This window comes from Antedon mediterranea, chromosome 2 (assembly GCF_964355755.1).
Source record: "Antedon mediterranea chromosome 2, ecAntMedi1.1, whole genome shotgun sequence".
Classification (NCBI taxonomy): Eukaryota; Metazoa; Echinodermata; class Crinoidea; order Comatulida; family Antedonidae; genus Antedon; species Antedon mediterranea.
The window spans coordinates 36,925,501-36,950,277 of record NC_092671.1 but is presented as its reverse complement, the minus strand read 5'-3'; the positions used below and the strand labels follow the sequence as shown (position 1 = coordinate 36,950,277).

At 32.9% G+C, this 24,777-nt stretch overlaps 1 protein-coding gene across 2 annotated transcripts; it reads left to right on the top strand.

The window, feature by feature from the left end:
- The first annotated feature begins 921 nt into the window (after positions 1-921).
- Positions 922-24,777, top strand: LOC140040950 (centrosomal protein of 152 kDa-like). Of its 2 annotated transcripts, XM_072087253.1 has the most exons (23): positions 922-973; positions 1,898-2,036; positions 11,238-11,347; positions 11,680-11,827; positions 12,264-12,753; positions 12,963-13,118; positions 13,949-14,088; positions 14,540-14,740; positions 15,231-15,378; positions 16,026-16,272; positions 16,387-16,576; positions 17,032-17,157; positions 18,662-18,792; positions 19,317-19,445; positions 19,551-19,686; positions 20,107-20,256; positions 20,655-21,326; positions 21,454-21,594; positions 21,729-21,836; positions 21,992-22,435; positions 22,887-22,974; positions 23,073-23,229; positions 23,426-24,777. In XM_072087253.1, the coding sequence occupies exons 2-23, from the start codon at positions 1,929-1,931 to the stop codon at positions 24,195-24,197; spliced, it is 4,992 nt and encodes a 1,663-aa protein (XP_071943354.1). In that variant the 5' UTR covers positions 922-973; positions 1,898-1,928; the 3' UTR covers positions 24,198-24,777. The 2 variants fall into 2 exon arrangements, with proteins under 2 accessions (XP_071943354.1, XP_071943355.1); XM_072087254.1 differs by lacking the exons at positions 922-973; positions 1,898-2,036 and adding an exon at positions 10,991-11,076.

Below are 24,777 nucleotides of genomic sequence, written 5' to 3'. Positions count from 1 at the left end.
TCTTTATCATTGTGTTTTACTCTAACCAAATTGGTTATAGTAAAACACAGTGCTAAATTGCTATGTAAATGTCATATATCATATTATTAAATTCCTTTTCTTTATCATTCTGCTTTACTTTAACCAAATGGGTTATAGTAAAACACAGTGCTAAATTGCTATGTAAATGTCATTTATCATTATTATTAAATATTTCCTATTCTTTATCATTCTGTTTTACTCTAACCAAATTGGTTATAGTAAAACACAGTGCTAAATTGCTATGTAAATGTCATATATCATATTAATAAATTCCTATTCTTTATCATTCTGCTTTACTTTAACCAAATTGGTTATAGTAAAACACAGTGCTAAATTGCTATGTAAATGACATTTATCATATTATTAAATGTTTCCTATTCTTTATCATTGTGTTTTACTCTAACCAAATTGGTTATTGTAAAACACAGTATATTTTACCTCAACAACATCGCCGCAAAATTGTTTATACGTTTATTTTGATTGGCTAACTAAAGTACGGTCTAATGAATATTGATATCAGAAGATTCCCTAGCTTAGTGAAAAAGTTTTATTACCAAAAATATGCTGATTACGTCACTACCGGAAGTTGTAGTCTAGCATGATGCAGACGCAATTGATTATGTACGTTTGTTAAACATATAAAAAGCTGTAAATTACCACAAAACGACAATAGGAAAGAATTCAAAGAAATGCCCTACGTGTTCAAAATCATTGTTTTAATATAGTCTGTATGTATAACTAACAATTGACCTTGTGGAAGAGCGTATAAATTTAATTTAAAGTAAAACATGATTTACTCGCCAATTTGGTATTGGATATATAGCTCGATCACGATAAAAAAACACCCAAAAATATGTACACCGCCCTCAAACAGTTTACAAAAAAATATGGCGCGTGAATGAGAATGTTTTGAAACTTGAAGTTTTGCTCCGTAAATTTACTCGAATATATGGTAATTTCATCAATTAAAAAATATAATTATTTATATGTGAATTGAATTTAATATCTTGAGCAATGATTAAACAACTTTGTGTTACTAACTTCGAAGTGATAATTCTACTTTTGCATACTACATAAATGCTAGGCCTAGGCCTAGGCCTAGTCTAGACTGAGTGACTGTGCTGGAGTAGTGTTTGGTGTGGGTAGAGATGCGTCTCAGTCAGCCCCAGTGCCCGCCGGATTGGGTACTACTAGCATAGGCCTAGGGTCTAGGTTGATGCTTTGACTTGCTAATCCCGGTGGTTACAAGAGAGTGTGTCATTTAATGAAGTTAGGTGTTGTTAATATTATTCATGAAATTACTATTATTAATTTTATATTATTTATTATATGTCTAGCCTAGATAGAGTAGTAGTAGTAGGCTAAAGCCTGGTCCATGGACCATGGATGAATATAATTAATAATACAAATTATTTATTTTATTATATAGGCCTATGCAATTGTCAATTATATGACCCATGTCCGGTGCATTATTTGTCTGATTTCTGTTATACCTTATGGATACCATGATGCACCCATGTGCTGTGACAAAAAGATACTCAAACCTTTAGGCTTAGCTATAGGTGACCATGACGCACCCATTTTGCATTGTTACGTACCATTTAGGTTTTGAGATGCACACCCTGCATCAATTACTTGAAATAATGCTCCCATGACGCACCTCTGCCTGGGGGTCGTATAGTGGGTTATAAAATTGATTGAAATAATAGCCTATGGCACCATGTTGTCTTATTATTCGCACAGAGAACTAAGCGCACGATTGTCCATGTGATAGAAAATAATAAATTACATATAGGCCCCTAACGTTCATTGGTATGAAAAGTTGTGCAAATAAGCATTTCCAGCATTTGTTGTTCAGGCACTTTTTTTATTTTAGTAGTACTAGTTGACTGCAAAACAAAATAAGGATGGCCAGTATGATCAACCCAGGGACAAGCATTCATTTTGATGCCAATGCCCTCGAAGAACAAGATGAACAGGAGCAACAGAAGGAAGATTTAAAACGAGAGCAAGAGGTAATGTAAAAGAGCTCATCTTTGTTATTGACTTTGTAGTCATTTGCAAATTCGCTATTTATGACTGCTGTAACAATTTTAACAAAGGGGACCTCTGTGAAATCTCGGGACAAAAACACACTAATGTGAGGCTTGTTTTTGTTCCGAGTTCTTACTGTGCACGCATGTATTTCTCTGGTATTAAACTGACCAATCATAGTAATCAACTACGCGTTCGCGTATGCATATATGAAAACAATCGGGAGATCAAACCTCGGTTACAAGTTGTTACAAGTTGTAAACATGTATGCAGATGTGAAAAGGTTATTAACTAACTTCACAAATTTTATTTATAAAATAAACAATAGGCAGTCAGAGGTCCTAATTCATAGCATTGCATTCAAGTGTGCATTATGATGATGATTAATTATGATATGGAAAATCAGGAGAAATTGCACTTGTAACATAGGCCACTTGGTATATTGGAAGATTTGGGAGGTCTAATCTGTACATCACTGCCTTAACATTTTCATTAATTACTACCACTTGAAGTGATGAAAATTAGTGATTCAACTAGTAAAATGTTATTTTAATATTTTTGTTATGCTTAGTTTTGCTTACCACATCAAGGATTTAAATATTTTTCCTTTTTTTTGTCTTTGTGGGTTCTTCCCACTTTTATTTAAAAAAAACATATAATTCAGGTATTTATACATAGTGTATATTTCAAGATATTTCAAGATACCAACTCATGTTGCCAAAACAAAACTTGCATTTGGTAACATTTACTGTGTTTGGAATTTTGAACCATAAATTAGACATTTTTTATTAAAGTATTTATAAGATCAGAGGCCATTTAAGTACACATTTGTTCAATGTTAAGCATTGGTGTATTTTTGTTGAACTTGAATGTATATCAGGCAAAGGTAAGTAAGTGCATTCAATAACTGTTTGTCTGTCTGTCTGTTATTATAAATGGTAAGTAATATCTTTTTGTAGAAATTCCAACTTACACGTCATCATTATTGTTCTATCAAACTAGTTTGACAAAAGTGTGATGTTCCCAAATATGATATTGATATTCCCAAATATGGTAGTGATATGACATCGTCATATCCATATATGGGCACATCATTTTTTTTTGTCACTTAAAGTTTGATAGTATAGACAGAGCTAAAGACAACAATATTTTCATCTCAACAAAATCCAAAATAAATATCTCATATATATACCATTTGATGTTTGATTCTCTAATCATGTTATTTACCCAAATAAATAATATATTGTATCAACATTCCAACATGTTGATTAAAAAAATTTTTAAAGTTTGTGAAGCATGTCTTGTTATTTCTATGATTAACTTGTGCCTGTAATGTCATGATGGTATAATTAATGTTTAAATATTGACCCCTGACATGATTGTGTGTATTTCATTGTTTAGGTGTTTATAATTAAACTAATTCCATATTTAGACTCTCATTAGTGGAGCTTTTGGTTTTGTTATTACTCTTTATGTAGTTGATATACATAATGTCTAAACATAGAGGTCTAAACCATAAAGTAGTGACTTTATCATGTCACTCAAAACAGATCCTATTCAAAATGGGTGGAGCTATACAATACACTGTCTGTGATTGGTTGTTCTTGCTGGAATAGTCATCTTTCAAAAGTATAATAGGGGTGGAGCTTAAATGACATTTGTTTTGATTGACAATGGTCAAGAGATACGGGGTTTTGATGTATGAGAGAGGCTCAAAGATTTGGATTTGATATCTAACTACTCCAGTCATACTCGAGTCTATACTGATTTTTCTAATCTATCAGGTAATTTTAATAATTTGATTGATCTATATTGATCTATATTCTTTATTTCTTCATAATATACTTTATTGTGATATTATTCAATTACTGCAATTGTATTGTTTTTTATTTTACCTCTAATTTTTTGGTCATTTTAGTAAACAATAAAATAAATAGAAATTAAAAGTCTGAAGATTAAAACCGTTTTTATAATTTTTATAATATTAGTAGAAAATGTGTTTTCAGTAAAGAAATGATTTATTGTAATTTTTAATTCAATTTAAAAAGGTTAATAATTATCATTTAAAAAAACTAACTTATTAATACAGTATCACAATGACAATTTAGAAATTCATATTTTTTACATTTGTTGGGAATTAATATTTTTGTGTCCATGTGTAAAGTTTACCACCAGGGCTCAAGATTATTTAAAGTTTTATGAAATCATTCCTGAAAAGTTTCAGAGGTAAAGATTAAGATTTGAGAAACAATTGACTAGTGTCATGCCATCCTAATCAGATTCAAAATTGATTGGTCAGATCTCACTATTGCAACGTAATTTACTAGATGCTCAATACACTGTATCAACTACCGTTTATGTTGGTGCAATGCTACTATGTGGTCAACACAGTACAAGTACAATCATGTCTGAATAGCTCCCTGGTGCAAAAGATACTTTGTACAAATTTTGTAAAATTAAAATGATGCTAGAAATACTCAAACAATGTTTACATTGTCTCTCTCACCTTTTCACCCTGATTTAATTAATAGACCAATGTAGCTTGTTTAAAGACAGTATTAAAAGGTTGTGCGAGATTGAATAGACACTGAATGCCAATTGATTTAATTATTTTTCTACCAATCTTCTCCAAGAAATTAATTTCTGGTTGGTACTTCCCTGTGATGATAATAATACTTAGAGGTGATTGAACAATTATAGTTCTTAGTAATGTTTAAAGATGTATTGTCCCCCTCGAAAAAAAATGTATTTAACTGAAAAACTGTAATTTAAAGCAAATTGGCTACTAGCCAATGGAATTTTGGTTGAATTTAACAATTTATTTTGTCATTTTATAAGCGAAAACAATATTTTTTAGGGGTTTTTTTTACTACGGAAGTGATTAACTTTATTAAAACTACAAAATAACCTATTCAAAGTCCGATTTAAAAAAATCTTCGTTTTTGGGGACAATACACCTTTAAAAGACTTGTTTTTCTTGTTAAATGTACAATCCAACAAAGACCAGCATATATTTTAATAAAGCTGTTGATATGGTAACTGCTTGTGTCAGCAATAATAATAGTCTGTCTTATTAAAGATTTTAATAGATCTAAGTATCGTATTTCGTTTTTTATTTGTTACCTAAATCAACATCTTGTATAAGCACGTTATTATCCCTCTCGTAAGCGTCTCACCAAACACTATGTATTCTATTCCAACACTTGACCGATTGACCATCAATTCAAAATAATCACTTATTGATGAATGAAATTTAATGAGATTCGAAACAAGCAATCTTCAAAAAGAATCTCTTCTCGTCCCATATCTAATTTCTTGTCCCATATCTAATTTCTTGTCGGTAAATAAAAGACCAAAAGATTTACTTTCGGAATCTCATGGAAAATTCTAAAGTGTTTGACTGCCAAGTTGATCATTTACTTAAGGATAAAAATATGTTTGCTGATTTGTTATTAGATCAGGTGGGCTACTGTTGTACCTTCTTTGGTGTTGGTGATCATCAGTTTTGAGAAAACTAAGGGGGACAATTTTCAGTTTCAGTTTTTATTTTCCAATATAAACAAGTGTAATGAAACAGAATATATGCAAAAATGGAAGGATGACCAAAAAAGAGCAAAGCTCGTACAGTATTTGGCCACCTTAACAAAATAATTAATACATGATACAAACATAATTGAAGCACAGGACGAGACAATACTAGCTAAACATGTTCGTTGGCATATGAACTCAAAGATAGTGCGATAAAACCAAAAAAAGCAAAAGAACAATGTAATTTTTAATTGTGTACTAGTTATTGAAATAATTCTAAAGATTTTTTAATCTCGACTGTACTGGGGATACTTCACTATGAGAATCATTTGCTTTGTTTAATTAAAAAATAATTAATAAATTCATTCAATCTTTTATTTTGGAATCTTTGTAAAGCAAAATTATGTATAAATTTTTTTTTTTAAATCATATATAATAGGAAAAGTTAGTCAAATGAAGATGACATAGTTTAGTTCCCGAAAAAAGGTTAGTCACAACAATATTTTAATTTATACTGAAGGGAATTTTATTGAAATCATGTTGAAGATTTTTAATCCGTCAATTCTCCTGGGGAAATTTCACATAAATAATTTTTTATATAAATAATAAAAAAATATTACTAAATCATGAATAATTTTCATTAAAAAATAGGAAAAGTTCAAATATTTGTAAAAAAAAATTTGTCCACAAATTTGAAGATGACATATAGTTTAGTTCCCAAAATAAGTTCAGTCACAACAACATTTTATATACTAAAGGAAATTTTAAAGATTGTGTTTTTTGTTTCTAAAAGAAAATACTGTAACATTTTATGAATAAAAAAATAAATGGCACATATCACACAATAACATTTTGTGAAAGGTGTTAAAAATAGAACTTAAATATAATTTAGTATGCATTTAAAAAATGTATGTAATACTCTTAAATTAATCAAACCAGACAACCATAAAGAAGCATTTAAGTAAGTTGTTGACCTTTGACATTACAAGGTACAAAACAACAGTAAATCAATCAGAGACATAAAAACATTCATTGTAGGATTGGAAGTTATGGAAAGTCATAAAATATTAATCTATAAAGCTCTGTCTACACTATCAAACTAGTGTGACGGAAAAAAATGTGATGTGCCCAAATATGGTATTGGTATTCCCAAATATGGTAGTGATATGCACAAATATGGTAGTGATATGGCATCATCCTATCCATATATAGGCACATCACATTTTTTTTCATAAAGTTTGATAGTTTAGACAGAGCTTAATACTTAGTACTTTTGTATTAATTGTGGTCCATATTCATTTGTATGTACTGTAGATGTCAAAACAATCAGCATTTTGGTATATAAAATATTTTTGGTTAAAAAATATTTGAATGGTGTATAAAATATTTTTTAAGTTTTTGGTTACAAAATATTTGAATGGTGTATACAATATTTTTAAAGTTTTTGGTTAAAAAATATTTGAATGGTGTATAAAATATTTTTAAAGTTTTTGGTTAAAAAATATTTGAATGGTGTATAAAATATTTTTCAAGTTTTTGGTTAAAAAATATTTGAATGGTGTATAAAATATTTTTCAAGTTTTTGGTTAAAAAATATTTGAATGGTGTATAAAATATTTTTAAAGTTTTTGGTTAAAAAATATTTGAATGGTGTATACAATATTTTTAAAGTTTTTGGTTAAAAAATATTTGAATGGTGTATAAAATATTTTTAAAGTTTTTGGTTAAAAAATATTTGAATGGTGTATAAAATATTTTTCAAGTTTTTGGTTAAATACAAACATATTTGAATTTGTAAACAAACAGGCTTGTACAGTATGTAAACTATGAGAAATAAAAACAACTACTAAGAGCGACAGGAATGCTGGAACATTGTAATCTGACATCCTATTTCAAAGGTGTTTAATTGTGTCTAATCTGAGCATTGTTACTCACCCTAATCTCTGTTGTAACAGGTTAAGCCTGATTTCCATAAAATCGCTACACGACAGAGCGTAGCGATTCTATGGAAACGCTAGAATTTATCGGGGATCTAGTACGCAAGCGCTAAATACGCGTATACGATTCATCGCCGACAAAATCGGCAAAGTTGAACATGGTTGAACTTTGCCGATTTGACTGCGATGAATCGGGGAGCCTTCCCGATTGCGTCGGCGACATCTGCGCGTGTAGCGATTTTAATGGAAACGTTGTAGCGATTTTAATGGAACCAGGCTTTAGTCATAGTTGTTTTATACCCCTTCCTTTAACATGGATTTATTTACTATAATACTAGTATACAGTTATAGGTACAATATGTTTAATATCATTATTCATGTTCTTGTATTCTTTTGGAATTAATTACACATTTAATAAGTATACATGTTTCTCTGAAATTGTCCCCTAATAATAAATTAATAATAATAATATCGAACATTTATAGAGCGGCCTTTACCGGAGTCGCACAGCATAACATGAAAAGAATAACTATTGAAATAGGTGAGTTTTCAGGAGAGATTTGAATTGAAAAGGGGATGGAGTGTAACGGCTGGAAAGAGGAAGTTGGTTCCAGATCTCTGGTATCTGTGCAAATAGTGGTGACCCCTGAATAGGGGTGCCCCAAAGCAATGTATTATAGACTTTAAATGTCGCCCAGCTGGGTTAGGATCGGGTCAATTGAGATAATCCAGTCATCAATTACACTTATAAATCAATACCCCTTACGTCTTGCTTTGGAATTAAGTTTCTGAATATTGATGTTCTTTTCATAGAAGCGTCCTTGGAGTTAAAGTAGTTATGCGAAATCTTTACTCTCATTTTAACGTAGATTAGTCAACACCAAAGAATAGTATTGATATCTTGTTTCGTTGAATGTAAACATTATCGCAATTATCGCCTACACACTGCGAGCCTCTTGTTCACCGTATCAAATTCCTTTTTTGAGATGAAAAATCAATGAAGAAGAACTAGTCACTGACTATGTGTACACTTAATGAACGCCTTTAATTTGTGCAAAATTTTGTTTTTTTGGACGTTATAGTTAACAAAAACAAATTTTAGTTTCGTTTGCTGTTTTGAAAACCAATTTTTATTGCAACGATCATGTTTTTTTATAGTTGATGATATATCTTGGGTTTTAAAATTCACAATTAACATTAATTGATAAATTGATTAATACAAGTTTTTGATTTGTTGTTTTTTGGTTGTTTATTTTTTATTTTTTGCTGGTTTGAAGACCAATTTTTATTGCAGCCATCATGTTTTGTGATAGTTGATAATTAATATATTTCATGGCTTTTAAAATTCACAATTAAATGAATTGATAGGTTTTAAGTGATAATACTGTAATAAAAAAAAAAACTGTATTCAAAACTGCGTGCCATACATGAAATTGTGCTGTCAAAGCTGTGTGCAATACATGGAATTGTGCTGTCAAAACTGCATGCCATACATGGAATTGTGCTGTTAAAGCTGTGTGCCAAACATGAAATTGTGCTGTTAAAACTGCATGCCATACATGGAATTGTGCTGTTAAAGCTGCGTGCCATACATGAAATTTTACTGTCAAAGCTGCATGCCATACATGGAATTGTTCTGTCAAAGCTGTGTGCCAAACATGAAATTGTGCTGTTAAAACTGCGTGCCATACATGGAATTGTGCTGTTAAAGCTGCGTGCCATACATGGAATTGTGCTGTTAAAGCTGCGTGCCATACATGAAATTGTACTGTCAAAGCTGCATGCCATACATGGAATTGTGCTGTTAAAGCTGTGTGCCAAACATCATGGAATTGTGCTGTTAAAGCTGCGTGCCATACATGAAATTGTACTGTCAAAGCTGCATGCCATACATGAAATTGTACTGTCAAAACTTCGTGCCATACATGAAGATGTGATGTCAAAGCTGCGTGCCCTACATGAAATCGTGCTGTCAAAATTTTTTTGAAAAGTTTGGTCATTGAAAAAAATAATATTTTTGAACAATTCACGGTAACATTTTTAATATAAGTGCTACTCAAGGCAAGTTAAACATCCCAATGTCTAATCCAATGTCATAAAAAGATCAAGTAGTGTGGTCAGTTTAGAAACTGACCAAAGCATAGCAGGCAATTAGAACAAGACTGGTTTCATTATCACAACATGAATTCATCATCAATTGATTTGTACTAACACCCATCTGCCAATCACTCAAAATGATCTGAACCTTTTATTATAATAAATACTCTATAATTACAACTTAAAGTCAGATGATGATGGACACAGCAAGTTCCAATTGTTATTTCTAGGAAAGGTTTAACTTTAGCAGGGGTTCTAGGAAGAGATTATAGTTTTAATTGTTTAGAAAACAAAAGGTAAAGGTTACTCTTTTTGTTTAGGTGACAAATTAATCCTTCCCTTTCCAATTTTGCCATATCTTTGTTTTTGTTAAGTAAACACATTTAATTTGCTAAATATTTCAGAAATCACATTCAGAATGTTTTTTCATTGATATATTTTGTAACAAACATTCAAGAAAATGTTTATGTATTTATTTGTTGTCGTCACTCTTTCATTTAGAATTTCATCATTCATTTTTTATACATGTAATTGATACAATAGATTTCAAGTGTAAAGCTCTGTCTACACTATCATACTAGTTTGACAGAAAAGTATGATGTGCCCAAATATGGTAGTGGATGCTTAATATGGTAGTGATATGACATCATCATGTCCATATATGGGTACATCACATTTATTTATCACATGAAGTTTGATAGTGTAGACTTCTTTATTACGATTGATTTTCAACAAATGGTTATATTTGTTTTTTAAGTTCTTCAGTAAAAGTTCACTTTCCAGCAGATTTTCCTCCTATTCTTTTCCTCTATAATTTTCAGTGTATTTTCTATAATTGCATTAATTCCTCAAAACTATGCTTTGTGTATTATTTGTACGTTTATGTACACAATCATCCCTGCATATATTTTTTGCATCGTTTGGTCTGACATTGTTTGAAGTTCATATTCTAGTGATTTTCAGCAGTGCCTACAGTACGCCACATGATGTGCAATTATTATTTATTTTAGGACTATGTTTTGCTGTACATAAAATCTGATAAGATATATTTGTAAACAAACCTATAATCTATAAAATGAGCAATTAAAATTCCTGTTACAAGATTATGAACCTATTTACTAAGTATGTTATTAGGCAGCAAGGTTTTATCATTGTCGCGTCTAAATAGATATTTAATGACATTTCTTATTCAACTGGTCTGAGTAAATTCTGACCTTAAAATAGAATTCTAGTCCTCAAAATACTTTTTTTTATTCATAGCTGACAGACAGGATGTTTGTGTGTTTGTAAGACTCTGAATTTAATTACTCTACTAAACAGACCTACACATCTCATAACATGACAAAACGTTGCTCTAAAAACCTAATGGTCGCTAACACAGGTCAGTATGTTTAGTGAGTTGGATAGCGATCCTCCCACGGTTGAGGATGTTGTGGAAATTGAGCACCTTCTCCACAAGGTAAGACAAGTTTTTTGTATTGGCGTTTTGTTTTAATGACAAGAATGGAGTTAAAGGTAACCATTTACAGTACAGAAGACAAAAATGGAGTCATACTGCAAGGTAAGAATTGATATTTTTTGTGATTTTATTGTTTTTTTTAAATGTATATTTTTTTACAGTTACATGATCTCTTGTCCAATGAACTTCCAGATGATCTACTTGATGATTGCTCATCTCTCTCGTCACGTGATTCCTCCGGATTTGAATCGCCAACAACGAAGAGTAGTAGGTAATTACATTTAAAATTCTTGCACAATACTTATTTGCAGCCTAAAACCAGACCACTAAAAGCAACTTACTGTAATGTAGGCTAAATGGTTATCAAACATTGGCCATGTTGGTACAGTGGTACTTAGAGATAATTATGTTTATCTTATACTGTATTAGTGTAAACATAAAATACATTTTATAGGTTATGCAATATCAATTGTACCTACCACATTGAATATATAGTATTACTGACTCAAATTAACAATATCTGTTTTTTTTTTATATTAAAATGTTTCAAATGAATTGAATTGAATTAAAAAATGTAAATAAAATTATTTTCTATTGCATTAGAAACCCAATGTGGCAACAGTTTGGATGGCATCATCAAAATCAACCTTTGACCCATACTCAACCTTTGACCCATACATCAACTCCATTTGATAGTGGTGTGCCCTCGTTGAAACCCCCAGCACCGACACGAGATTACAGGTTACATCAGGTTGGTCACCTGTGATCATTAGATATTGTACAAAATAATGTAATAATAATAATGTTCAGAATTTAGTAGTTGAGAGAGACATTGTATATATGACTCACATCATAGGTTGGTTTCGTCGAACGTTCACCATCCTTGCATTACACAAAATTTTAAATTATTTTTTTTTAAACATCATGAGCTAAGTAATCAACTACTTCTCGGATAAGGACTATAAACCGTAGGTCTAGTGTACACATCTAGTTCATGTTCACTTAGAAGAACCTAGTACATCCTTAGAGATGAGTAGGGGGTTTACACGGTGTACTAATACATCACAGTCACTGATCATAACTGGGCCCTCTGGGAGACCAGTCTTTGACTGAAGAGGTTACCAAGTATAAATAAAATAAATAACAAATTCAAAGTATTCAATTAAAATTGTTATTTATAATTATAGCCTGATACACCTGATCATTTTGAAGAGAGTGACACAGAATCAGGAGATCTAAGTCGACCTGTTCAAAATGGCTACCACGACAATCACCACTTTGGCAACAACTTTGCCAACCATCATGAACAACAGTATACAAATGAACAACCAGAGTATCACCACAAGTTTCACTATCGTGCGACACAGGAGCACGAGGAAGATGTTCAGAAAAATGACAACAGTAATGAAGAGTTTGCACACAATAACAAGCAACGTCAAACAGGGAAGAATGTGGACACGTGGGTGAAAAATGGACAATATTATGAACCACATAATAAGCTATCAGATGGTTACATGAGACAACAAACGTATACCCAGCATGTGGAATATAAACCACATCAGGAAGAAAACTACCCACAGAACTATGCAGATCACAATGGACAAGTCCATTCTGAAAATGGGGGTGTAAATAGTGTACAAGAAGAGGAGATTAGGCTACAGCAATTCATGAATCAAGGTATTTTTAAATCAAAATGTCTATTTCATGCCGAGCTTACCAGGATAAACCGACAATCGGCCATGCTGTCCAGAGGGAGGGCTTAGATATGAAAAGCTCCTAGGATACTCCTAGACCATAATTGGACTATTAATACAGTAATTCATGTTAATTGATTCACTATGCATTCTGATGACCAAATATGTAAATGAGCTAAATTTGTTACACAGGTGGTAGTAATGATACGAGGCAGCTAGGCCAGCTACAGATCTTATACAAAGCAAGAGGCAGAGAGCTTGAGGAGTTGCGTCAGAAACTGAAGCAAGTGACAGAGGAAGGGGCTAGGCAAACACGAGTGCTAAATCATCAACTTGCTATAGCTGATGGTGAGAATAAGCTTTTAATTATTTGATGATATGCTAGTTTTAGCAGCCCATGGCTGCAAGTTATTACTGGTCATTTCATCATCCTGCGTCTTATACAGTCCGTTCTTTCAATACCGGCAAAGAACTTATAACACAAGAATCAATTTGCATTCAAAACACAGTATCAGAAGTACAGGGTTAAAAGGTCAAACTGGGCGTCGCCATTTCACAGCATGGAGCAGTGCCTCCTCCAAACTAGGAAGTCAAAACTATTGATTCCAATAGAGGGCTCAGTCAATTACTCTATCCCCCCTATAGTATTAGCAGATCCCCTCTATGATTTTGACTTTCTAATTTGATGAGGGCGTGCCATGGCGCCACCCATTAGATCTATTCTATCCCACAATGCCTTTCGAAATTGTTACGCGCTTCGGACGAACAGGAGATTCTTGTGATAAGTTCTTTGATACCGGACACCATTTGGCTTACTTAATATGTCTGGTTTTCTGGAAATTCAGGTATTCGGAATGTGTTTTAATGGTTAAAAAAAAAAGAATTTGAGACCTTTTGAACCTCAGGAAAAATCTAGTTTGGGTGAGTTTCCAGTTTTTAGAGAGTTTGGTTGACTATAATCTCAAAACCCTTTCTCTAGTTGAATTCTGTTCAGATTGTAAAGTAGTTAAATACAACCTCTGTGATAGACATGACTATCAATCATCAATCAATGCATCTTTTCTTATGATAAATAATAATACTCTTATATAGCGTTTATTGCACAAAGCTTCTAAGCGCTTAACATTATTAGAGTTTTTAAATTATTTATTTGTTTAACAATATATTTATGTTATTAGGTGAGAAGTCCCGCTTGAATTTAGATCTGAAGCAAAACAAAGAACAATTTCAGAAATGTGTTCATGATAGCAAAAACCTGAAACAGACAATAAACACATATGAAGAGAACATACAGGAGCTTATGGCAAGCAAACAACAAGTAGGAACAGTTATATTAATTGATTATTTTATTTAAACATGTATTGTCCTCCAAAAACATGAAAAATGAAGATTATAAAATCAGACTTTAAATAGGCCATTTTTTAGTTTTAATAAAGTTATTCACTTCTGTAAAAAAAAATTATTATATGACATTATTAAAACTACAAAAAAGAAGTGAATAACTATTATGTGACATTAAAATGACATATTCAAAAAAAAATTTGGAAAAAAAATTTTTTAGAGGGACAATATATCTTTAACTTTATTTTCTTTGTATTTGTATTAGAAGATTTAAATTAATGTGTTTTGTTACGTAGTGTACTTACCGTATAGTTATCCACAACTCTACAAAACAATTACCTTTAATATATTGATAAAGCATATTGATGTATTTCCCAAATATAAACAATTTCTTTACTTATTTTATACTTTTTGTGCTTTTTTTATAGCTTGCAAATGATTTAGAAGAACTAAAAGCCAACAACGAGGCCCTAAACCATCAACTCATTCAACTTAACAAATCACAGACAATCGCCAGGTCACATGATCGGTATGACGCTCAATTAGCCGAGTTGCAGAGAAGGCAACAGCAAGAAGTTTATGAATTTGAAACAAAACTGGACAAACTTAATGGATCCTTACAGGAAAAGGTAATCAAATAAACATCTAATTCAGGTCATAGCTCCTTTTAAGTTGACCCAATATTTCGTCGAGTCGAGTTGTTCTATCACACACAATGCAGAATAATAATACGAGTGGTCTGTTAAGCTCTGTCTACACTATCAAACTTTATGTGACAACAAAATGTGATGTGCGCATATATGGACATGGATGATGCCATATTACTATCACCATACCATATTACCATATTTGGAAACATCACACTTTTTTTGTCAAACTAGTTTGATAATGCAGACAGAGCTTTATTCATTTGTATTCACCTTTAATAAGTTTGCAATAATAACACAAGAAAATAATAAAAAAACCCACAGTTCTATAACAAAAAAAATGATAGATACTACCAGACACTCCACAAAATTGCTCTTCCTTGGCTAGGCCTATGACACTGGTAGCAGATTACACAAAGGTTTTAGTAGTCTCCAATACATTTTATTAATATTTAATTTTGTTCTTAAACAGGAGAGTGAACTATCATCCCAAAAAGAAGTGTTAGGTCAGTTGAAACGAGATCAAAACAGAGAAAAGTTGGAAATGACTGAGACAATCGGTTCACTCACCAGGAAGCTGGATGAAACCCAAAGACAGTGCAGAGATCTTTTGGACACTGGTATTTGTGATATTTTGTTTGTAATTGTTAGTTTAGTTCTGGAACTGTAGCTTGGTGGTTAACATGCTTGCCTTCCAATTCCAAGGTCCAGGGTTCAATCCTGACCTGTGCCAGGGTTGTAACTCACGACTCTTTCAACTCCACTCCTAAGCCTTAAATGAGACTTTAAATAAGTTTATAAGCATGGTCAATTATTAAATAGTTTAACCATCCTGTAATTGGCGAGTTACTAGTTGTATGCTGTACTGTTGGATGCATAGGAAATAAAAAATAAATAAATCAAACTAATCACTCAGTAGATGTAAATCTTAAAATCTGATTGTTATTATTATCATTACAGTTTTTTTAGAATTAAGTAAAATATAGATTTATTGCATACAACAACATTCAGAGTGGAGTTGTGGTTGGTGGTTATGATGCTTGACTACAAATCCAATGGTCCCGCGTTCAAGTCATATGTCAGGATTTTTTTTAAATGATAAATTACTAAATAAGACTTTGTGTAGAGCATCTTGTGTATATGTTTGTCTTGTGAACATTATTTCCACCTTTAAAAAGGATAGTGAACGAATTCGCTTATGGTTATCCTTGGCAATTTGCCTAAATATATGAAAAAAAAAAAAAATTTTTACTACTTTCTGTACTAGGTTCTGTGCAAGAGATTGGACAACTGAAGCTACATCTGCAGCAAGCCATATCATCCAAGACCATCACGGAGAGCATGTGCCAGGCTCTGCAAGATGAACTGGGTGATGTCAAAGAGGAGTTAAGGATGTATGAAGCTGCTGCTGGTCTTGGGGTTGGTCCTTCCAAGTCTCCTAACGGTTCTGCTGGAGACTCGTACATTCAACGCAATCTTGCCAAAGAAAACTGGAAAACTCCTAGATTGTTACAGTATGCACTCATATTTTGTTGTTTTCAATTCAAAAAACATTTTTCACAATTGTTTCATATAGTTATATTTATACAGTGTATCGGATATTATTTTATTTTATCTCATTTTCTCAGATCATCTAAGCTGGCGCCTGATGATTTACTGTCTGGTTTAAAAACCGAACTTGAGAGGTCATTGACCAGTAATAGGTCAAAGCGAGGTCAAGTGACACGATTACAAAATGAACTGAAAGGTGTCAAAGAAGAATTGGCGAATTTAAAGAAAAATATTATTGAGATGGAAACAGAACTAAAAGACAAGGAGGTAATTGTTCATTATTGTGTTAAAGGTCACCTTGTTTTAGATGAGTTGTTGACCTGTAGTGTAATGTAGTAAACTAGTTTGCTTTGAATTTGTTATTTATTTATTTATACTGGGTAACCTCCGTCAAAGACTGGTTTTTCCAGACAGCCCAGTTATGATCAGTGGCTGTGTGTGTACTAGTACATCTGGGTAACCCCCTACTCTTCCTTATCCGAGAAGACTCGTTCTACCACCAGAACTACGGAGAGAGTGAGCCTCGAACACTTGCCGATGTTATGGCTACGTAATTACGGTTTCATTGTCTTTACTGCTCGGTCACTCACTCACTACCAAAAGACTTAAGGCATTTGTCTCATATACAGATCAGTGCTGTGAGATACAATCCAATATGGAGTACAGACTAAAAACTATTTTAAATTCTATTTATAAACGAACTATGAATTGTTTGATTTCAGATTAAACTAAGGATATTTGAATCTCAAGATAAACCAAATGATGGCAGCCGTGTTCAAGCTGAAAATCTACGTTCTGAGCTAATTCAGACTAAAGAAGAGTGTGCTCAACTCGGAGAAGAAAACGCTGTTAGTTCTAATTATTTATATACAAATACAAACCAACACAAATACGTTTATTCATAAAATTTTAATGTGAAAATATAAACTGTGAAATTAACGCCCGTATTCTTAAACCGGACTTTAGTCGTAGTTCGAAGTTCGACTTGGAAAAGTCGTAGTTCGAGCTATTACTTCAAATTCGATTCAAAAACGAAGTAGTCGAAGTTTGCAGTTTGACTTAATGAAGTCGAGCTTTTAGTCGAGTTGCACACGTCTGGGTAACAAAGGCTATACATTGGCCAATGACAAGAGAGTATTTGAGGAGCAGACGAAATTTTGCGCATTGATATCACTTTCCATTTCTTACAACACTTTTTACGCACAGGACTATATTGTATTTTTTTTTTGTATTTTATATACTATATACATGAAAAATAATTGTAATCGTTAAATATTAGAACAATATCAGTATTAATTTAACAGTGAAGTATATTTGATTAACAACAAATAAAATCTTAAAAATATATTTAGGAACCATGGCGGTACGGTAACTTTTATATTTTCTAGGCCCCCAACAAAGTATGATCGCCACGAACCACGCACTTCATAGCGTGACAAGAAAGCGCTAGGCCCCCTAAACATTCCATCTCGTGGTGAATTGCCACATCTCCCATTGTCGCTATGGCGTGACGTAGCTCAAGTCGGACTTGCGCGAAGAAAATAATGTAATTTGTATACAGTTGTAAATAAAGATGATTTTCATTATTATAATTTATACCAATGTATATTTAATTAAGCTAATATAAATATAGATATTTCATTCTTCAATATCTGGCCAATATAATAACTCAATGACTGTTACGTTTTTTATAAACATCGTTTAAAAACCATTTAGTCGACCATTTAGTCTGCCCCCTCCAGGACTAAAAAAATCAATCAAAATCCGTCTCGATTTAGTCGAGGTTGGCCTGATTTAGTCGGTGATTTAGTTGAAGTTCGGTTTATGAATTAAAATGACGTCATTTTTTTAGTTTTAGCTCGAACTACGACTAAAGTCCGGTTTAAGAATACGGGCGTTACTCTCCCAAAACGACCCATGAGCATATTGTGAACATTTGAATTATAATAATCATTCATTCAATCTTTTATTTCGGGATCTCTGGTTCATAGAAAGTAAAATTATGTATACATTAAAAAAAACTGTACTGACTAATTACAACAAGAACGCAAGTAGTAATTCTTTGATCATGGCCATTAATCGCCACGTTCTTAAAGTGTCAAGAATGCACATACAGTGAAATGCCGTGTTGCACTGACTTTATATATTTTGACAGTTATTCTGTACAACCTCAATCCTTTTTGTTTTTTTTTTGGTTATCAGTACAATGATTTCTTAGATTAAGCTTCTTTTTTGCTATGGATATGCCATCATGGTATTCCGAAATGAAAAAGACAATGCGCTTTCATCTCAGGATGGCATTCCACCTGGAGAATAAAATTGATTATTATTAGAAATTGTTTTTCTTTATAGAAGCTAAAATCATCTTTGCAAGAACTGGAGAAGAAGACGGAAGAGTTGTCCAAAAAGAATGCAGAGCTGAAGATTCAGATGTCTGAGATGATTACGCAACATGATGAAGATAGCAAAACGGCTGTTGACAGGTAATACTTTAAGCTCTGTCTACACTATCAAACTTTATGTGACAACTAAATGTGATGTGCCCATATATGGACATGATGATGTCATATCACTATCATATTTAAGCATACTACTACCATATTTGGGCACATCACACTTTTTTTGTTAAACTAGTTTGATAGTGTAGAGCTTTACAGTAGACACTCGTAAAGAAATGAAATCTGTGTTTTGATAATAATAAATAGTTTTCCTTCTGGTTCTATTGAAGAACTCCTTAAGCTCTGTCTACACTATCAAACTAGTTTGACAAAAAAGTGTGATGTGCCCAAATATAGTAGTGATATGCCTAAATATGGTAGTGATATGACATCATCATGTCCGTCCATATATGGGCACATCACAGTGTAGACGACAGACCTTGAGGAAAGATTACCTTTGTTGTTTATTATTACCGTAAATTAACTTGTTCGTGAAATTTTGGTATTTCTGTGTCCTCTATCTTACATATCTCACAATTTTTATTTCAATCTTATGCCATTCTTCGTAGATGTCGTACAGCTGTTCTTCAACTTCACGAGGACTCATCAAAAAACCTACGACAAGAGATGGTGAGAGAATGGGAAGATGAAAAAGTAACCCTCAAAGAAGCGTATGGACATCGTCTTCAACAACTCAAGTGAGTGTTAAACATAGAAATATTCACTTAGTTTTTGTTTACCTTTAACAACATTGAATTTATACAACTTCATTCTGTGATTAAAACTTTTTTTTTTCTTTTCAGAGAAGAAAATGATAGAATAGTAAAGGAATTAGATGATGTCAAGGATCTTTATGTCAAAGTCTGTGAGGAGAAAAACAAAATTGAAGATACAGTACGATCAAAGATGACAGAAAATGCAGAAAGACAACTAAAGCAGGTAAAACAAAATTGTTGTGTAGTCATATTACTTTTTTCAATTTAGGCATATCTCTAAAGCTCTGTCAACACTATCAAACTTTATGTGACCAAAAAAATGTGATGTGCCCATATATGGACACATGATGATGTCATATTACTACCATATTTGGGCATATTATCACTACCATATTTGGGCATATTATCACTACCATATTTGGGCATAAAGTTCCTTCATTGTCCTTTAAATGAGGTAACCCTGTTCACAAGACAAGATAAACAAATTCTTTATCTGACAGGATTTGACCCTACAGTATGATCCTGGGATATGTAGGCGAGCATCTCAACAATCAAAACTTCATTCAGTAGCCTGTTGAGAACTTTTTCTCTCCTTCTATAAAATAATATTTTAAATATTAAATGCGTCTTATCATTTTGGTAGACAATTGAAGAACTTGAAAAACACAATGAAGAGAAATTGAATAATATAAAAAATTCTTTGGAAACTGACAATCGTGTTGCCATGGCAATCTCACGGAAAAAGATTATGGAAGTGAAGGATGAGGAAGTTGAAAAATTGGTAGAAGAAAAGGTAAGAAATGTCTGGAATGAAATAACCAAACCCTCCAACAGTGCAAATCATATTGTTTACATATGTAGGTGGGTTATTCATTGGAATAGTTCTGTTGTGGTTTTGGTTAGATTAAAACTTCTGGAACCTTGTTTCCGATTCGACAAGTAAAGCTGAATTTCGACTAGGCAAATTTGTTCCCGTTAATTGAAAGTGTCAGCTTATACGCATGCATATTCATGTTCCCATCTTCCAAATTCCTCTCTACGCTGGCATATAAGCTGACACTTTTGATAAACAAATTTGCCTAGTGGAATCGGCTTCAATGTTACTACAACTAGAAGGTTTACAATAAGGAAAAGAAATGAAGAGAAGGAATATTGTGCCTTTGTTTGAATTTTTACTTGTGTCTTTGTTAGTTATCTTTGGCAAAGGCTGATTGGATGTTGTCAGCTCAGAGACAGGCCAGAGAGAGTGCAACCAAAGCAGCCGAAGCTGAATGGGAGGCTAGGCTTGAAGCTGAAGTCAACAAAAACCTAGAAGATAAAGTTACTTCAGTAAGAAAAGAAGTGATGGAAGAATATAAGCAGAAACTTTCTCAAGAAAAAGACCTTTTGAAGACAACTCATGCTGATGAGATTGAATCTGCAGTGAGGGCAGCATTGTCTAGAGGAGAATCTGAATGGCAGTCTAAACAGGAGATCACTCTCAAAGAACTAGTCGCCAGCGCCTTAGAGAAAGAACGAGAAAGCATTCTAGGAAGTTCAGACGTCCAAAAGAAAATCAAAGATGCAGTGATGGTTGCCAAAGTGGAGTGGAGTCAAGAAATTGAAAAACTTCATGGGTCAAGGGACAGTTCCAGACGGTTGTCACAGCTACAGACATCCTGGAAACGAGAAATGGAGGTGTTGGAGGAAAAGAAATACCAGGAAATAGAAGCACTGAAGAAGAGGAAAGATCAGGAAAAGCAGGATGCACTGGATAGACTTAGGAGAGATAATGATGATAGTCTCCAGATGACTTTGGAAGAACAGAAGGTTGTTCTGACGGAAGCTCTGAAATCAGCAAGAGAGGCATTTGATAATGAGAAGGTAGTGTTTACTGATTTCTCTGTCTATCAATTGGTGTTTATTGTTCTTTCTACCTTTTAAATCTTTATACCTTATCTGAAATAAGTGCTAATGAGTTTTTTATCAGGTGATTTTTATTTGTTTTCAGACAAAGATATTAAAACAAAGGGATCTTGAACACAGTATTTCTGAAGCAAAGTTAAGAACTAAACTTTTGGAAGAATGGAGTGTTAGTAAACGAGATGCTGTTGAAGAAAAGGTTAATGAAGAGCAGGCTAGGTGGCAAAAGGTGAAAAACTGCATAATTTTCATTAAGCTCTGTCTACGCTATCAAATTTGGTTGTGATATGCTTAAATATGGTAGTGATATGACATAACATTATTCAAATCATCACATTATTTAAATGTGTTTTTCAATAATAGGAAAGGCAAGCATTAGAAGAGAGGTATACTGACCAATTGAATGCTCTTGAAAAAGAAAAAGAAAGAATTATTAAACAACAAGAAGAAACTCAGAAAGAATATAATATGGTAAATAGAACATAGCCCAGCATCATACTCAAAGTTGAATTACGCTGATCCCTTCAACGAGCACCAAACACTAACTAGAGTTTTTCTTCTTATTCAACATTGAAAATATATTTTATTTAATTGTGTTCATATATGTTTTTAATTTTTCATCTTAGAATCATAATGATGCTTCAAGAAAAACAAACCTAGCACACGACACTTGGGAAGAAGAGAAACACAGACTACTTCTGAAATTAGAAGAAGCGGAGGAATCAAAACAAAAGATGGAAGAGAAGGTAGAAAGTTATAAAAGAAAGTTTACAAGAGAGCATAACAAACTAATTGAAAAAGCACAGTTGGAACGACAAAGATTGCAACGAAAGCTTAAAATGACAGAAAAGGAGTTAGAACAGACAGAGTACACTATGAACAAAGAGTTAGAACATCTAAAAGATCAGCTAAGAAGTGAGGGATCAGTTGCTATGGAGACGATGCAAGCTAAAATGGCCGAATTACAACGAAGACATACAGTTGCTATAGACACACAGGAGAAAAAACATACGCAAGAACGTAAACGATGGCGTTTGGAGCACGTTAAGGTTTCTAACAACAGTATTCAGGTTTGTTTATTGTATTTATTTTTTGTTTGTTTTTTATAACTTTTTTTATCAATTAAAACATAATTAATCTTAAGCTCTATCTACACTATCAAACTTTTTTAAATAGCGGGTAGAGGAGCTCAGGGCCTAAAAATGGTAAAACGAAGTTGTAAACTCAACCTAATTCCCCCATCCCCAATTATTATTATCTTGACTTATATTATATGAAACTTAAGCTCTGTCTACACTACCAAACTTTATGTGACAAAAAGGTGTGATGTACTCAAATAGGGTTGTGATATGCCCAAATATAATAGTGATATGCCCAAATATGGTAGTGATATGCCCAAATATGGTAGTGATATGACATCATCATGTCCATATATGGGCACATCACATTTCACATAAAATTTGATAGTGTAAACAGAGCTTTAGGAGGAACTAATGTATTTGTTATTTATCATAATTTTAGACGCAAACAATGAATACACCTTCTGATGCAACAGATGGACTCCAAGAACTCCGATCACATTACTTGGCAACAGTAAACAAAATAAAAGGTATGTTGACACACATTGCTTATCCAAAAAAATATGTTAAGACTTGAAACGATGCATTCAGAATTGACCGTAAAATTATCATTACTTTTGTACATCAGATGATGTTCTACAACATGTAGAGAAGACACGGGAGCAGTGTCGAGAAACAGTGCGCAAAGAGGTTATCAAAGAACGACACGCAACGGCCAAGAAGCTTCGCAAGTATTATCTGCAATGTTTGCAACAGCTCCTTGAAGATGACAGAAAAGGTCAAAGGTAAGGTCATGTCATATTGACCACACATATAATATGATAATTGCTTAGTCAAGTTACTTGGCCAAGCTTGGTGGTATAGAGTAGTGATCTAGAAGTCAGGGTCCATCCAAAAATTACTTGCTATGTTTTGTGTCAGAGTAGTAAAACATCTAACCAATAATAGAGTAATATTAAGTTTATTTTTATGTAATTTCAGCAATGGTGCAGGAACCATGCTAAGTACTGCAAACAAACTGGCAGCTATGGCTAGTGCACTGGAGTTATCACCAGAAAGAGCACAACAAACAACCAGTTTAAACTTCCATCCTGAGGGTGTCACAAGAAGTCTGGAGAGGCAGCATCACCATGAAACATCTTCCTCAAAATCTAATCAAATGACATCAATTGCAGATCAGCACGATTCAAAAGTATCTTCTAGACCTCTTGTCAACTTAAAGAAACAGTGGAGCAGCGAGTCTAGTCTTAGCAGCTTTCTGGATACAGATGGCGAGCTTAATCATCGTAGATCTGATCCTACAGATTCTAGAAGACATCTTCAATCATCTAAACATTCTTCATCAGAAAAAAACAGGAGTGATATCAATTTTGGTAGTTTGGAGTCCTTGTCAATGTCCCCAAGAGAATTTAACCCAATGCCAGAGAAACCAATGTCATCTTCACCACAAAAAGCTGGTGTTCCTCAGACAATCAAGTCTTTTAACACCAGAAGTCATACGGATCAAAGTAAAACTGGTGGAAATATAACAGTTCGTTCAAGAAGACATGAGAAAGGACAATCTAGTAGTTCAGACAATCAGAAAGATAAGACTTACTATTCCAATTCGTTACAATCAAAACCGTGTGATAATAAACTATTAAACACTTCAAACAGCTCTATTAATAGAATACCTTCACAATATGCTGATAACATTTCTGCTAGAAATTCTGGCCGTGACCCACAACTATCCACGCAGTCAAGTTTCAGATAAGTTGGCCAACGAGGATCTGCAGAGAGAGCTCAAATGAGAATAACGCACAGAACACAAATACCTACCCTGTGTAATCTCTCAAGCGCATCAATATTAACCGAATATAATGAGCTTCCTCCGAGTTTGGACTCGTCGCTGTCGCCAACGGATTCAAGGGAAAGTCGCGACAAGGATTTTAAAATGTTTGTGGAGTATCCAAGACAAACCAGAACAAAACTTATGACATAAAACATTAATGTATCCCATAGTATTACAGTGAATCTAAAAAATAGCTTTTAAGCTCAAAATGGACAAATTTTAAAATTTCAATTTTGTGAATATTGGTGCCCTATAAGGATTTTATACCTCAATACTGTAAAGCTGTCTACACAATCAAACTATTTTGACAAGAAAAGTGTGATGTGCCCAAATATGATAGTGATATCACATCATCATGTCCATATGGGCGCATCACATGTTTTTGTCACATAAAGTTTGATAGTATAAAAACAATATATGCATTTGCAAAATAATCTTTTACTGTAACTATCAATTTTAAATGAATTGTTTTAATTCCAATTTTTGATCTATTTACTGTATT